This window comes from Gorilla gorilla, chromosome 3, assembly GCF_029281585.2.
Source record: "Gorilla gorilla gorilla isolate KB3781 chromosome 3, NHGRI_mGorGor1-v2.1_pri, whole genome shotgun sequence".
In the NCBI taxonomy this organism is placed as follows: domain Eukaryota; kingdom Metazoa; phylum Chordata; class Mammalia; order Primates; family Hominidae; genus Gorilla; species Gorilla gorilla.
Genome location: NC_073227.2, coordinates 71234965 through 71252371, shown reverse-complemented (window position 1 = coordinate 71252371; position 17407 = coordinate 71234965). Strand labels below are relative to the sequence as shown.

The 17407-nt window shown below is 40.4% G+C and overlaps 1 protein-coding gene across 2 annotated transcripts in view; it reads right to left on the bottom strand.

The window, feature by feature from the left end:
* KDR (kinase insert domain receptor) overlaps positions 1–17407 on the bottom strand; it is a 47551-nt gene that overhangs the window by 16751 nt on the left and 13393 nt on the right. Inside the window, exons 8-21 of one of the 2 annotated variants that reach the window (XM_004038687.4) lie at positions 15860–15974; positions 15609–15772; positions 12949–13105; positions 11899–12022; positions 11049–11157; positions 9859–10200; positions 7582–7728; positions 7117–7248; positions 3940–4046; positions 3380–3515; positions 2905–3009; positions 1472–1585; positions 817–905; positions 41–194 (exon numbers count right to left, since the gene is read on the bottom strand). In XM_004038687.4, coding sequence (XP_004038735.3) covers positions 41–194; positions 817–905; positions 1472–1585; positions 2905–3009; positions 3380–3515; positions 3940–4046; positions 7117–7248; positions 7582–7728; positions 9859–10200; positions 11049–11157; positions 11899–12022; positions 12949–13105; positions 15609–15772; positions 15860–15974 — 1995 coding nt within the window. The remainder of the gene's footprint in view (positions 1–40; positions 195–816; positions 906–1471; positions 1586–2904; positions 3010–3379; positions 3516–3939; positions 4047–7116; positions 7249–7581; positions 7729–9858; positions 10201–11048; positions 11158–11898; positions 12023–12948; positions 13106–15608; positions 15773–15859; positions 15975–17407) is intronic. The other variant, XM_055384206.2, reaches the window with a different exon arrangement.

Genomic DNA, 17407 nt, shown 5'->3' with positions numbered 1-17407 from the left:
CAAGAGCATGCCATAGCATGCAGGAAGCACTAGCCAGTACCTTCCTCTTCTTCTACATCACTAAGGGACTTCTCCTCCACAAATCCAGAGCTGGCTGAGCTCTGGCTACTGGTGATGCTGTCCAAGCGCCGTTTCAGATCCACAGGGATTGCTCCAACGTAGTCTTTCCCTTGACGGAATCGTGCCCCTTTGGTCTATAAAAAAAGCAAAGGAACAAACAAACTCCTTGAATACAAAATGAGTCTTTAAAAGTTTACAACCTTTAAAATGTAGTAAACCATGGAGATAATTGAAACTACTAAAAAGCAGACAAGGAGGACATCAATTTCAGGATTATGCAATCTCTGAGCTGAAACTTGGGGCAAGTTTTGTGCATAATAGGGTTTTTTCCACAAAGCCTAGCTCCTTCTTTAGCTTAAAGTGACAAATGCCACATTTTGAGTTGCATTCAGACACACTTTCAGCATTAGGATGCTCTTCACAGAGGGATTTACACTCCACAGGGCCAAATATGGCTAGGGGAGAGAGAGAATAACCCAGAGATGTCCTACCCTCTGCCCTCCCCTTTCCTCGCTCATACCTGCCTTCTCCCCCATGTCCACACTCTGTAATGGATCAGTAGATTAAAATCACATACATAAAACAGAAACATATGGCCCCCAGAAGGTAAAAGAGGAAGTTACAACAGCCAAGAGGTAATATGAGAAGATTCCTCACAAGTTCTTCACAAAATTTTAACTAAAAAACTAACCTGTACCATTTTGAGTTTCCCTTCATTTTATAACATGGCCAGAGCAGGATTAGGAGATGACATACCTTGTAGGGGACAAATTCATTTCTCTTGCTCCTCAGGTAAGTGGACAGGTTTCCAAATTTGCAGAATTCCACAATCACCATGAGTGGCCCTGTAGGCAGCATGTCCAGGAAGGAAAATGGGTTTTCACTCATATTCCTCACTAAGCGTTTAATATAGTGATGAACCCAAAAACACCTTAGAAGAAGGCTACAACCTTTCACTGGGACAGGAGTGTAGAAATCAGCTGGTCCCAATCCCCTTATATTGTAGCTTTTCTTTTTTCCAGAACACATTTTCACAAGATTAACCAAAATTTCAGAAGAAGACCCACCCATCTACTTGCTTTTCAGTGCAATCTCTTGATATGATTCCATTTTGGGGGTGACTACCCTTAAGCTTTCAAGTTTTAGGGAAGTTTACTCGTCTCCTCTGGACATCTGTTACACAAGTAACAAACTGTATCATAGTGGCATGACATTTTTTAATTCAGAGAAAGTTTTACAATAATTTAATTCTAGTGCCAATTAAACCTCCATGAAATATATTTATTCCTAGGAATCCGCAAAGTATTCTAAGCTAAGAAAATCAAGGCCAGAGGAGTTGACTGCTTTCCCTCAAACACTATCAGAGAGGCATGTTAAAATTGGGTGACCAAAACCATCCACAGTTACTCACCTCCTGGCTTGGTACAGGCACCTAGAAGGTTGACCACATTGAGATGGTGGCCAATATGAATGAGGATCTTGAGTTCAGACATGAGAGCTCGATGCTCACTGTGTGTTGCTCCTTCTACAAATACAGTACAAAAAGGGAAATCATAGGTATGGACATTTCCTTCAGATAATTGGGGTCCCTCCCTCCCTGCATGCCACTATACAACTTACCCTCCAGGGGTAACACAGCTGTGACCTAGTTTACAGACCACATGCGTTTCCTCAAAAGTCAAGTGTAAATTCTATTTTCTAATTTGAAATAAAATTCATATTTTAAGTGAGCCAGAAAGTTTGATATTTAAAGGAACCCATTGTGAAATCTTTTGCAAAGCGGAGAATACATCTGCAGTGGAATCAAGCCCAGATTCTCTTCTTTTACAAAACTGGATTTTTGCATTTCAGGTTCACTATGATTCTGAGGGTCTGATCATTTCAGTGCTTCCTCATAAGGAAGCAACACCATGTATTAAATATCTTCACGTGTTAGGGGCTATACCGAATGTTCCAGCCAATCTGTGCCGATCTGTGCAGGCAAATTAAGGCCAGCTGGAAAGACCAGTTGGCACATGAGGCTGATGGCACTAAGACTATGTGTTTGATCCTGTATGGACTGCTACACTTCCCGCTAATTCACAGGCATGGTCCACATCTAAGGCTCTGATGAGCCACCTCAAAATTACACACTCCCTTGGCCACAAGAGAAAAAAGGCAAATGGAGAAAGATAGCTTTGAAATGCACAACCTATTGGCAAAGGGTCACTGGCACTGCCTTCATCAATGAAAGTACATCACAATTGAAGAAAGAAGCTTTACTGTCTAACCTCCTGAAATGAAAATGGCCAGACCAGAATTCCGTTACTATTAGAATTAACAATTATTTATAAAGCTTTTAATTTAAAAAATATAACCCATTATATTTTTTTCTAACACAACCATTCTTGTTTTGCAAATTATCTTTTACATATGAACATCTTTTACATATTCCAATTCTGGAGAACATGCTATTTTTGTATTCCACTATCTTCCTTTCCATGTCTCTAGATGGTGTATAATTATCTGATTCCACAATACATTAAGAAACAATTTTAATATAACCACAGTCCTTTTTTCCTGTACCCAGAACCACTAAGTACAACTGTGTTGGCTGAGCCCTGCACAAGGGTAACCAGGCAAGAAGGTGAAACCCATCCCCAACTTTGCTTGCCAGACCATGTATCCTGGCATAAAGCTACAAAGGAGGATCCTTTTTCCAATTTGCACAAGGGCATTATTTAGGCTGACTGCATGTGTGGCTAGTAGGCCCACATAAGCACAAAGCTACTGATACAAGCCTTGCAACATATTTAAAGACTAGATAAAACAGAAAGATAGATCACCACATAATTTTGCTTTTACCTTTCAACATTTTGACTGCTACTGTCCTGCAAGTTGCTGTCTTGTCAATTCCAAAGGCATCTGCTTCAATCACTTGGCCAAAGGCACCACGGCCAAGAGGCTTACCTAGAGTTAACAACAACAGCAACAAGAAAACAGACTTGGATTACTATACAACCAAAGTGATACGCAGAGACATCAACTAGATAGGGTGACCATACATCCCAATTTAACATGGATAGTCCAGTTTACTCCTTTGTCCTGGCTTAATTATTTAATAACTCCCCCTTCACTCTCCAAATGTCCTGCTTTGGATGATTACATAGGGACCCTACCTCTAAGTGGCTATGTGAATGATTATCCAAATTCAAGAAATGGAATTAATATTTCTAAACCAGAATCCAACATCTGAATACACCACATTTGTCATCATTCTAATGGAGGAAGAGATGGCCTGGTAAACACAATATCAAATTAATAGCAATTGAAAATGCACCTAGCTTCAGCCGGTCTCTGGGGAATTCCCATTTGCTGGCATCATAAGGCAGTCGTTCACAATGTTCATCCAATGGGAGTTCATCTGGATCCATGACGATGGACAAGTAGCCTGTCTTCAGTTCCCCTCCATTGGCCTGCAAAGCATCAATCCTTCCAGTCATAAACACACTGTTGTTTGGCTGTTGTTTTGTGTGCTTGTTATGGCTGTTTATTGGAGCCTCATTCCTGTCTCATTTTCCAATAAAACTCATGGAGTTTGAGAGTGGTCCTATTATAACCCTGCTTCTAGTTTCCCTTGTCCCCCAAAGGAGCTCAGAATTAAGGTTTTAAAGCTTAATTACACTAGACAGTCCAAGCCCTTTTCCTCTCTAGTGGCTTCTATCAATTAAATCCCTGAGACTCAGCCAAAAGAAAGTGGGCAAGAACGTTATTGTATTGAAATAAAAATGTGCCCATTGAGCCAATAACAATGGGAAGAAACAACTCAAAGAACCCCAGTCAGTTTTCATTAATCATGAAAACCAATGTGCATGGGCAGAAGGGAAATTATTTTGTTACCCGCTTAACGGTCCGTAGGATGATGACAAGAAGTAGCCAGAAGAACATGGCAATCACCGCCGTGCCTACTAGAATAATGATTTCCAAGTTCGTCTTTTCCTGGGCACCTGGAAAGACACAATTGAATGAGTATCAACAGTTGGAAACTTATACTTTTTGTTTGTAAGATGACAAATTTTAGCACTAAAGCAAAATCCCAAGCTTACCAACTTGGAAAAATCCTAGAGGACAACAGTTACACACCCCTAACTTGAATGGAGTCTACAGAATTCTTTTTTTTAATTTAATTTTATTTATTTATTTATTTATTTATTTTTAGAGACAGGGTTTCTTTCTATGTTCCAGGCTGGAGTGCCATGACACAATCATAGCTTATTGCAGCCTCCAATTCCTAGGCTCAAGCGATTCTCCCACCTCAGCCTCCCAAGTAGCTGGGACTACAGGTGCATACCACCAAGCCCAGCTAATTTTTCTTTTATTTTCTGTAGAGACAGGGTCTCACTACATTGCCCAGGCTAGTCTCGAACTCCTGGCCTCTAGCCATCCCCCCCGCCTTGGCCTCCCAAAGTGCAGGGATTACAGGCATAAGCCACCACACCTGGCCTACAGAATTGTTAATGGAAAATTTAAAGCTTGCAAAACATCGCTCATGTAAACTTACAACAATAAAATTCTAAAGTAATTAAGCATAGAAGTAGTAATGTCTTAAAAGCCAAACATAGAAAGTGTTTAGAGGAAGAGCAGTCTTTGATGGGAAGAAAACAGATCATTCTCTACAGAGAAAAAAAAAATTTCTATTTGAGGAAAACAAAAGTCTTCTTTTAAACTGATAGTCAATATTTTGATCTGTGCAGAGTTTGCAAAAGGATCACATAAGAAACCAAGTAGGGAAATAAACAAAATGTTTTGACCTGAGAGTTACTAATGACCATGTATCTACTATGCACTCATCACTTTAAATATGCCATTCCACTTAATCTTCTCAACAACTCTCAGTTCTCAGATGAAGAAACAGAAGACCAGAGAGCTTAAGCTACTTGATTGAGGGCACACAGCTAGTCAGTGGTTCAGTCAAGAGATAAAGAGGCCTGTCCAACATGAACTAACCATTACATACACTACCCCGTCCCTTATGGCAGGAGTCTGAGTGAGGAGAAGAGGAAGAGCCAAGATGAGCACATCACGCATGGCCTGGTAATGGGAGTTTCAAATCACTCATGAAAGGAAAGAGAAGAGGAAACTAGAAGTCAGCAAGCAAAGCTGCAGATGCTCAGGGCTTCAGAGGACAGCTCTGAGTGGAAGAAACAAAATACAGAAACAGGCTTTCCACTAAGAGTGATTAGCAAAGAGATGATAAGGAAGCAGTCATCACTTGGGGCCTCCCATCAGAAGAGTGCAAGGAGAATCAAACCGGGCCACAAGCTGTGCAGATGGCCCACTACAGCCTCAAGAGAGCAGAAGACAAGTAAGAAACTGGTTTGCAAAATAAGTAATAAATTGGTTTGCAAAATAAAAGTTAACTTAACCATTGAGAGACAAGCACAATTATGCTTGGAGTAAATTTTGTTTCTCTGGTGGTCCTAGGGAAGTAATTCTCTATTTATACACACAGATTTAAAAGTCCAGTTGTACATAGAGGATAAAAAGTTCAAAGAGTCTGTTTTCTATGTGTTTGTATATTAATATTCTCACATAACATTTGGGAACCCAGCAGAAGTATTAAATATCTAGCTCTGCCTTTCTTAGCATTCACTCCAGGTAGGAAGTAACTATAATCTCTGTGCCAGTGTTACCTAGTTAGGCATCTGTAACCAGCTGCAGACCACCAACAAAAGGTAATGCAGAGCATCAGAGACAATCTAGAAGTCATTCTGCGGATTTGCCCTAAAACATGAATCACTTTGGAAATGACAAAACTGCCATGGTCTTTGAAATCTTTATCTGCAAGCGTAGTTTATGAAATGCTAATAAGCGTATACATTTGAAAATATGTCAACATATCTCGATGCAATACTTGGCATCATAGATTTGGCAGAGTAAAGGGATCAAAATCTAGACTTTGAGAGACAAGTTAGGATGAGTTCATAGAAATCCATCGATCCCTTCTATCACCATACTTCTTTCTTACCCTTGCATACCATTCTTTTACCCCACAACACAGTTTTATTCTTTCCCTGGTGGGCTATAAAAAAAAAAGCCATAGGAATATACTTCTTAAGATAAAATATTCTGCCACAAATTACTTTTCCTAGCTAAGAAAATGACAGATTTCACATCACTTCTGCATACACACGTATTGAGATAAAAACCAAAAATTTTCCATGTCAGAAGAGCAATGGTCTATTGTTCACAAGTAAATCTTAATTATCTCTAGTCCAGTTAAAACTCAGAATCCTTGTGACTATCTGGATAGCATTGACTGCCGTGATTAGGCAGCAATTCTAATGTTTTTCCAAATAAATATAAAGGCATCATTTCTATAAGTTAATCAAGCCATTCAAACAAAGACGGAATCAGGGAGAAGAGGCTATTCATCCTGCCTGATTAAGAATTTTTCCACAATAAGAACTGCAGGAATAGGAAATGTGATGCAAGCAGAATTATAACAACATTAATTATGTTTGCTGGTTAAAAGAATACATACTCACTGAGAAAATTTACAAAGTACAAAGAATATTAAAAATCGTCTGTCGTTGCCCTACTCAAAGTGAATGTGTGTCTATAAGATACAAACTAATCTTCAAAAACCACAGGATGTATCTATGACTTCCCACTGACCTTCTTTTTTTCTTTTAAGTTCCGGGGTACATGTTCAGAATGCTCAGGTTTGTTACACAGGTAAACATGTGCCATGGTGATTTGCTGCACCTATTAATCCATCTCCTAGGTATTAAGCCCAGCATGCATTAGCTATTTTTCCTGATGCTCTCCTTCTCCCCAACCCACAGTAGGCCCCAGTGTGTTGTTCCCTTCCCTGTGTCTATGTGTTCACATTGTTCAGCTCCCACTTATAAGTGAGAATGTGTGGTGTTTGGTTTTCTATTCCTGTGTTAGTTTGCTGAGGATAATGGCTTCCAGCTCCATCCATGCAGCTGCAAAGGACATGATCAGATTCCTTTTTACGGCTGCATAGCATTCCATGGTGTATATGTACCACATTATTTTTATCCCACTGACCTTCTATTATGAAAAATGCCTCCACTTTTGCACATCCAAGAACACTGCATGCCTGGCAGGTGTAGAGGCCTTCGTCCTCCTTCCTCACTCTGCGGATAGTGAGGTTCCGGTTCCCATCCTTCAATACAATGCCTAACAGAGGAAGAAAACGATCATTCTCATTTATGATGATGTAGTCTGTGAAGTTTTTCAGGGAAATTTAGAAAATATAAATGCTGCCCTTCATCTTGTTCTATTATCTAACTCTGTAGAGTCACATGGGATCTACTGCTAACTAATCTCCTATACGGCTTTCATGAAAATTCAACAGGGCCCCATACTCCAATTCTAAGTCTGCGAAATGAGCCAGGTCATGGGCACCAATACTGCTTTTTTTCTACATTACATCAAGAAATAATATGGCTTTTTAGATAACATCCCTTGGAAAGTTCTGCAACCCAAGAGTGATAGCCAAATTCTATTTACCTGAGTCTTCTACAAGGGTCTCATTATCTTTAAACCACATGATCTGTGGAGGGGGATTCCCAGATGCCGTGCATGAGACTTCGATGCTTTCCCCAATACTTGTCGTCTGATTCTCCAGGTTTCCTGTGATCATGGGTGCCACACGCTCTAGACACACAAAAAGAAAATCACGGAACATGGAATTATAACTTTTGAAATGGTTCTGGTATCAGCAAACTTTTAAACAGTTTAAATTTAGTAAAAAGGAACTCGTTGATTTATTAACTTCTGGAAAAATACACTGGTCACTGGGTAAAGTTAAATGAAACAAGTCAGTCAGGACACTGCAAACAGGTTAATGGCTTTTAACATTCATATTAGTGATACTAGCTCGTAATCCCATCACAAAAGAAAGGTTCAGGGTCACCTTTATGGATTTTTCCTCTAATCAGACACAGCCTCCCCAGGTGAAAACTTCCCTCCCATGAAGGTTCTGGTCAATAATACCCTAGAATCCCTTCAAATTTCTCTTGGAAGTGCCAAATGTTAGTATCATTCAACCAATAATGCCTTACATTTATTTGGCAATTCTTATAAAACTTGTTTATACAATTTGTGTTCCTCACTATTGATCTTATGTAATGAGCAGAATAGGACTGTTAGCGTTATCTCACAGATGAAATAAATGATGTTCAGTGACATGAAACCACTTGTCCATGTCCCTGCAACTAAGTAAACAGTTGAACTGTTTACAGAATCTGGTGAGGCTAAAAGACCAGTTCAGTGCTATTTCCACTAAAACACAAACAAAACAATACCCTAAGGGAAGTCTTGGATTTAAAGAAAATTAAGCCCATGAGTATTTGTTTAAGTGTACAAGAACACTTTAGATTTATTCTTTCTTCAGATCATCAAAGTTCTGTGGAAATATCTTGTCCCAACCAACTGAACATCAAAAGGAATCATGCTGAAAAAATCCACGTCAACACTTAGCAAAATGAGATTACCTCAATAGCGTACTACATTGAAGTCTAAGCAAATGTACTGGATTCTAGCCTATTTCTAAGAATAGGTTTTAGGAAAACAAGTTAGGACTCCTTAGGGAAGCAAAGCAGCTAACTGCGAGCACATACTTTCTGGGCACAGCTAGGCCAGGAGCCTACTTCACATCTCTTTCTCAATTCTGCCATAACCTTGAAGCCAGACAAGCCAACAGAAAATCCATGTGATCTATGTGGTGTGACTTGAAGGATGCTGGGGATGACTTGACCCCAAAGTATCTTTTATTATGACATCTGAGTCTTAAAACTAGCGAACTTTATGCTAGTGTCTGTCAGAAGGTGCCTCTTCAAATACGCCAAGGCCTCTGATGAAGACGTTACCCTCTAAAACTGTGGTATAGATGAATTGACCTGGGCAATTTCCTTCCTAACAGTAAAAAAAAAACAGAGGGCACATATATCCTAGGAATTGGAAAGGGACACCACAAGAGGAGAAAATGGAGAGAAGTGGCACAAAGAGATGCTCCCCAAATTTGCCTGATTTTCCCACAGACAAAGCCATGGCTACCCAGCTTTTGCACAAGGCATGCGGTTAGACACGGGGTAGACAGTGCCTCTATGGAGGAATTTACAGAGCTATCTGCTCACTGAAGTGATCGTCCCATTGACCTTGGGCTATGCTGGATCATGTGGGATGACCCACAGGTACAGACAGTGAATGTAGCTTCCTTCCCATGGAGTTTTCTAGGTCTTAAACTCAGCCCATCATCCCACTCTTCATGCAGCAGGTGCCTTATTGAGCAGTTAGTATATGCTGCTATGCTCTATGACTAGAGCTACAGCAGGGAGCAAAACAGAGAACAATTCCTGTTCTCATGGACACAGAGACCTCACTGTGCTGTGATTTCCCAGTGGTTGCCTATGTTCTCCTCTTTCCTTCATGTTTACCACTGTGAATTTCTGACACTCTCCTAGCTCATAGCAGGCATTCCACAAATATTTGTCTATTTAAATAAATGGATGCCCAAGATAAGGCAGAAGTTTCCCTGGTTCAAGCTAATATCCCTTGCATATACTAGTGAATTACTCCATCATCAGGTTTTGTTATTTTCTCTTTTCGATATATCATTTCATTATTATTAGCTTCTTTCTTCCTCAAGCACTTTCAGTGAAGAAGTGTGCATCAGTTTACAACATAATCTCCTAGAGGACAGTAATCTTTGCAGAGCACCTGAATTGCACTACATTTAAGGCATTCCAACTGCCTCTGCACAATGATCCAGAATTGTCTCCCTACCTAGGACTGTGAGCTGCCTGACCACGCAATGTCTTTTCTTGGTCTTCCTGTCTTGAGCAAGGCAGACATAGTCTCCTTGGTCCTGCAAGGATGCATTCTTAAGCTCCATGATCAAAATGTCATTTGTGCTATTAGAGAACATGGTGGCATTCAATTTCCAAAGAGTATCCAAGTTCTTGCAAACAGGTGTGGGCAACTCTCCCACATGGATTGGCAGAGGCTGTGGGCCAAGCTTGTACCATGTGAGGTTCTCAAACGTAGATCTGTCTGCAGTGCACCACAAAGACACACTCTCCTGCTCAGTGGGCTGCATGTCAGGTTGCAAAGTAATTTCAGGACCCCCTAAAATGAAGAGGCCATAGTTATTGAATGGTGATTTAACTTGGTACAGCTCACTATCATCTTGCTGCTTTCAGACTACTACAAAGTACCAAAAGAAATGAAGCTCTATCAGTTCCAGGTGATGTACTACAACTTGACAAACAAACTAGACAATTCAGGTCCCAAAATATCTTATTTGGCCAAAACACATTACTTGAAAATGTAAATGAATTCCTCAGATATTTACCACATCTCCACTATGAGCTCTACGCAATGTTTAATATTTTAAAAATCCGAATCTAAATCTCTAATCCTAACAGAATTTTAAAATTAGGTCTTCATTAACACTAACACTCAATGATATGAAAGCTACATTTATGCCAATGAATTAGCCCTGGCTATAATATTCCATTCAGCACAATCAGCTAAAGCTTATCCATAAAACTAAGATGCACAGGCAAAATCAGCAGCATTGGGAGGGCACTGCTCCTATGTCATTCTGATTGCCTCCATAAAGCCCACCCTCATCAACTGTTCCACAGCAAGCCCACCAATATGTACTGAAGCTCAATAAGCCATGCACTGTGCGAGACTCTGAAGACTGAGATGTAAATACCACACAGAGCTTGTGGTTTAAAGCATCTGTGAAACCATTCTCTCTCCAGTGAAGTTAGACGCACTGACTTCACATAAGCCCAGGAGATACCTGAGAAGTTTTAATTTATGAATGAAAGCATCAATGATCAATCCAAGTCCTCTTTCCTAAATGCCATGCCACTCACATGAATGGCAAAAACAACAGGGAATTACACAGCTTAGAACCCACTGTGTGAGTGATCCAACCCAAACCTCCAGAGAAGAGTACTTACTGGTCACGTGGAAGGAGATCACCCTCTCTCCTCTCCCGACTTTGTTGACCGCTTCACATTTGTACAAAGCTGACACATTTGCCGCTTGGATAACAAGGGTACTTACAGTCTGTGCAGGGAAAAAACAAATCCCAGGCCATAAACAACGCAGCTGTTTGTGCACAAGCACTCAGTCCAGCAGTCTCCACAATCACTCCAACCTGCCTATGCCATTCCCACTTCTGCAGTGGTTGGACACTCTCAAATTTATGCAATTGCAGGTTGAGTATCCCTTACTCAAAACGCTTGGGACCAAAAGTGGTTTGGATTTTGAATTTTTTTTTGGATTTTGGAATATTTGCATTGTATACTTACCAGTTGAGCATCCCTAATCTGAAAATCCAAAATGCTCCAACGAGCGTTTCCTTTGAGCATCATGTCGGCACTCAAAAAGGTTCAGAATCTGGAGCATTTTGGATTTGGGGTTTTTAGGTTTGGGATATTTACTCAATTTGTATAATTATGCTGCTGTGGAGCTCACACATTATATAAAAAGGGCTTTGGAAGCCATGAAACTAATGATGTGTTTTAATATGATATGATACACATTTTTTCATTCTCATGTTTATAAAATCAGAATCACCCTACACAGATGCATAGATTTAATGTCATAGATGTTTTTATTTTTCTCTGATAAGCTATTAATAAGTTCATGGTACTGCTAAAAGTCAATGGTATTTTCAAAGTGACTTAATATGCTACTATTTAATCATCCAGACTATTTGATTATTAATCTCCAATATGCCTCACATATTATTGTACCATCCTTCCATTAAAGAGAGATTTTCAAATTTTAAAACTTCAAACTCACTTTGTTTTTTCCTTCAATTAGAGCAAATTGATTTTTATTAACTTCAATTTTATTTCCTCCCTGGAAGTCCTCCACACTTCTCCATTCTTCACAAGGGTATGGGTTTGTCACTGAGACAGCTTGGCTATAAGAAAGAGATAACAGCGCATATTATGATTTAATTTTTCTTTAATTAGAGTCAAGAGTAAGGAAAAGATTCAGACTTTGGTTATTCTGTTCTTAGAAATAACTTCCAACGCAGCCTACCATGGTACAAGACTTGGCGCCAATTAAAAATAGGCATTGACAATGAAGGAAAAGGTTCTAGGTAGATTCATTCAGGATACAGGAGGGAAGCAGCTATTCTGGGAACAAACCTTCATTCATAAATTGGATCGACAAGACAATTCAAGTTAATTTAGTTCAAAGGAAGGCAAGGAAACTTAGAAGCCGCTGGGCTCCTTAAAGTAATTTCTCTGGGACCATGGTCTCTGTGAAGGAAATGATCAGCAGCTGAGGAAGAAGCTCATAGTGGCCATTTCAAAAACAACAACAGGAAGTGGACTGCTTAGGGTGGTGGTGGGTTGGCTGCTGTTGTTGTGTTTTTCCCTAAGGATGTCTGGACTTGTGTCAGCGCATGATGAGCTGGGCCTGAGACCCTGAGGACTGGGGCTGGGTCTATCACTGCCTCTCATCTATCAGCATTTCCTCTGAGAGATGGATCTTTCCACACACAAGAAGGAGGGATGTGGTATTCACCAGCCGATTGGTATCGGGAGAAAAACCAAAGACTGGCAATTAGCAAACTGAGCAAATAGCCTGTGTTTGGAGAAGTGTACCTCACGGCTAACCTAACAAGGCTGAGCTTAGCTAATCCCAAAGGAGGATACTCCAAGCAAAGACATCCCCTAAAATGTAAGACACAGAGAAAGATGGATGGAGATTCAGGCTACCTCTTGAGAGAAAACTTTTTTTGGTTTAGGCTTCTCCATTTAGGATGCAGTCATATCACAGCTCAGCTGTAAGAAATGCAAGATGGCAGGAAAGCAAAGACCATGTGGCCTTACTCACCTGGGCTCGTTGGGGCACTCTTCCTCCAACTGCCAATACCAGTGGATGTGATGTGGGGGAGGAATGGCATAGACCGTACACGTAAGCGTTTGAGTGGTGCCGTACTGGTAGGAATCCACAGGAGAGATTAGAGATTTCTCACCAATCTGGGGTGGGACTGAAGATAGGAAAAACAACTTTTGAATTGTCAGTCAGCTTTGAAGAATGGGAAATAGAGGATTTTAGCAACTAAAGCTGACTTTCTTTAAGCATATGATTTTGCTTCCACTTTCTTTTTCGAAGAACACCTAGATGTGGAAACAAGAGACCTGAGTTCTAGTGATACTCATAAAAATAACAACTAGCCAGGCATGGGGGCTTATGCCTGTAATCTCAGTATTTTGGGAGGCCAAGGTAGGTGGATCGCTTAAGCCCAGGAGATCAAGACCAGCCTGGGCCACATGGTGAGACCCCATCTCTACCAAAAAAAAAAGGAATAAAATAACAAAATAAAATAAAAATGACAATAAGCTAATAATAATAATAAACTAACAAACTGAATGACTTTATGGAAGTGTTGAAATCCTGTGCCTTTCATCTGTATTACAGAGATAGTTCTCTCTGTCCTCTCAAGTTCAGGAGATCAGGGGAAGGCTACAGAAAATAGCTGAAATAGCACAGTAAATACATTTATTATGTGCCAAGCATTGTTTGAAGTGCTTTGCATGAATTCATTCACTTAATCCTCACAACCACTATTACTGTCCACAGCTTTATACGTGAGAAAAAATGAAACATAGAAAAAAATGACTCGCCCAAGGTCACTCAGTTAACGAACGGCAAAACCTGGAACAAACCTAGACACTCTGACTTCTGAACCCAAACACATAAACCACCTCATGTTAAAGGGAGGTGTAAATCTTTAGAGAATGCATTCCTGCCACCATCATCTGAGTTTTTCATTCTCTCTCCCTTTTCCTCCCTCCCTCCCTCTCCACTCCCTTTCCCTCTTCCCCTTTCTTCCTTCTCCCTTCTCTCACTTCCTTCTTTCTTCTCTCCCTTTTTCCTTTCTTTTTTGACTCCAAAGTCAAAACTATTTCCTTATTACTGTCAACCTAAAGCCTCAGATTATGCTTTGAAGACTTGACTTCTTTTTTATGTTTATTTCATATAGCAGAGAATTTGCTAAAGTGAATAAAATATTTAGTGGCTTCATGAACTCATGAAATGGGCTAATTGCTGTCCGTGTTTTGTTTTTATTTCCTGTTCATTTCCTCCTCCCATCCTACTTATACACTTTCCAGTTTCTCCTCTCCCCAGTCCCCTACACCTATGCTGCTTCTAAACAACCTTTTTGGAACCTGTTAACTTTTTTTTTTTGAGACGGAGTTTTGCTCTTGTCACCCAGGCTGGAGTACAATGGTGCGATCTCGGCTCACTGCAACCTCCACCTCCTGGGTTCAAGTGATTCTCCTGCCTCAGCCTCCCAAGAAGCTGGGATTACAGGTGCCCACCACCATGCCTGGCTAATTTTTATATTTTTAGTAGAGACGGGTTTTCATCATGTTGGCCAGGCTGGTCTCGAACTCCTGACCTCAGGTGATCCATCCGCCTCGGCCTCCCAAAGTGCTGGGATTACAGATGCAAACCACGGCACCCAGCCTATCTTTAAAATATTCCCTGAAAAAAAATAATAAAGCCAATTTCAGCGGCCTACAGAAGAGTATCAGGACACGTAGGGAAGCACCTTAATGTCATGGGAAAATATCCTGAAGTTTTAATATGCCGTACCAGAAGGGGGAACAAAGAATTACAACAGAGAAGCATTTCTCAAACTGTTTGGAGTGAGAGATTAATGAATTTGCTCAGGGGAAAAAAGGTGCTCTGGTCAAATAGGTTTGTTAAACCTTGAATACTCTATGTCTCTCCTCCTGGAGAATACCAATATACATTAGCATATAAAAGGTTCTGAGAAGTCCTGCTATAAAGAAACCTGTTACACATCTACATGTCACCTTAGCACCTCTCACACTCACTTGACCATGGCACCCTTCTCCCCACTCCATTCCAAACACTTATTTGTACATTTCAGTTTCAGAAAACAAAGTTCAAATTATCTTTACATCAAAAACTTACTATCTTTCCTTTAGACTCAAAATCAGATCCTGAACTCCTGTCAAAAAGGAAAAAAGAAAAGCTCCCAACCAAACCAACAGCGTCAACTTCAAAAGCCTTCAGAGTTGGAATGTGCCTGTACATCTCTGATACATCAACTACAATATCAAACTAGAAGATTTGCACAAAATCTAAGGAGAAGGGTCTTACACATCTGTGTACCAGGTGGGCAATTCCATGAGAGGGGAACATGGTAGTATAACTTAGCTTGACAACTGTCCCTGTGGGCATTCTTATTTCACAACATTTAGCTATCGAGGGTATCACTACTTTAATCTTGCATTTGACCACCACAAAGCTCATTTACACGGCCTCTTAAACAAACATGGCCAGAGCACACGGTCCTACGTTTCACTTCAGCTTCACCACGCCAGATGACTTTTGTACACAGGCCCAGCCATGGTATGAGTGAAGCAGCAGAAGGCAGAGGAATGGTGGTTTGGCTGATTTGGAAGACAATGTATCATAGTAAATCTTGGGCAGAGAGGAAAATTGAATGGACTCACCATACACAACCAGAGAGACCACATGGCTCTGCTTCTCCTTTGAAATGGGATTGGTAAGGATGACAGTGTAATTTCCTGTGTCTCTTTCACTCACTTCCATAATCGTCAGTATATGCCCCGCTTTAATTGTGTGATTGGACTCAAGGGGTATTCCATTTTTATACCTATGAAAAAGAATTCTCAGGAATTAGTATAGTCAAAGGATTTGCTCTCACATGAAATGATGCTTTGCATTTATTTCCAGTAGTTACCATTTTATTTCTGGGGGTGGGTAACCAAGGTACTTCACAGGGATTCTGACACGCTCCCCCACCGTGGCTTCCACCAGAGATTCCATGCCACTTCCAAAAGCAACAAAAGGTTTTTCTGGAAGAAAATAAAAAAAAAAAAAAAAAAGGTCAACTTACTGTAAATGGTCATTTGATTTAGTTTTTCATTTCAAGTGAAATGTCAAAGACCTTGAGGGTCTGAGTAGCTGCAGTTCCAAGATTTCCTGTACTGCCTTTCAGTGGGTCACTTTTCAGCTTCTCCCACACCTCCCATGTTTCTCCCACATCTCCTGTGTTTGCATTTGCTTTTCTCTCCCCGCTAGTGCACTCCCACAAGCCTAGTGATTGCTCAAGTCTCAACTCAAACACTTGCTCCTCTGTGCAGCTTTCTCTAAGTCCCCCAGGGATGCTTGGGTGCTCCTTCTCCTCTGCTCCCATGACAGCCTCCACACACCTCTTCCACCACGAGGCCCCAGGACTCAGTCCTCAGACCTCCTCTTTATTTACACCTTCCTCTAGCCTCAGGTTTAAAGTATCATTCACGTACCTCCTAAATGTGTTATCTTCTGCCCTGACTCCTCTGGGTTCCGGGTTGATATATCAAATATCTCCACTTGGATGTTTAACAGGCATCTCCAGATAAACATATCTAACACTGTTTCCCTAAATCTCACTGCCTTCTCGATCTTTGCCATCTCAGTAAATAACACCATCATTTACTCAGTTGCTCATGCTAACGCTCAAGTCATCTTCCACTCTTTTTCTCTTATACTCCACAACCAGTGAATTGATCAGCGGACCCTGTTGACTCTACCTTCAAAATATATCCAGAAGCAGATCACTTCTCACTACCTCCACCTCAACCACCCTTGTCTAAGCCACCCCTCAACTCTCACTTGGATAACTGCAATTAGCCTCCCAACTGACCTCCTTATTTCTGCCCCTATTTCCCTGAAGTATTCTGGAGAACAAAAGTAATTCTATAAAAACATAAGCCAGAGCACATCTCTCTCTGTGTATTTTGACAAGTGCATCTTGGCAAGTGAAATAATTTAAATAAATTTAGGACACTTAGTGATTTCTATTTTGTTCATTCAGAAGAAATTTTCAAGTTCTTGCTAGGGATGCCACATGACCTAGAGGTCAAGAGCATAGCTTTGTAGTCAGGAACTTGAGTTCCAATCTCAGCTTCAAAGATGAGATGAGCTAATAAAGTAAGTGCTCACTAAATCATACTTGTTATAGTTGTTGCCACTTTTATGATTACAACTCTAATAAATGGCATTATCTAAGGTATTTTTAAAATTTCACTGTATTGATGCATTCTCATAATATAAACTCCAAAATCCTTTCCAAGGCTTATAAGTAGGATGCCACACAAATTACCATGTAAACTCAGACATTTATGTAAATGAAAGAGAATAAACAAAAAATTAAGGTGATTTTCTCAAGGCCAGTTCAATTTAATTCCAGTTCAATTACAGTTGACCCTTAAATAACACAAATTTGAACTACATGAGTCCACTTATA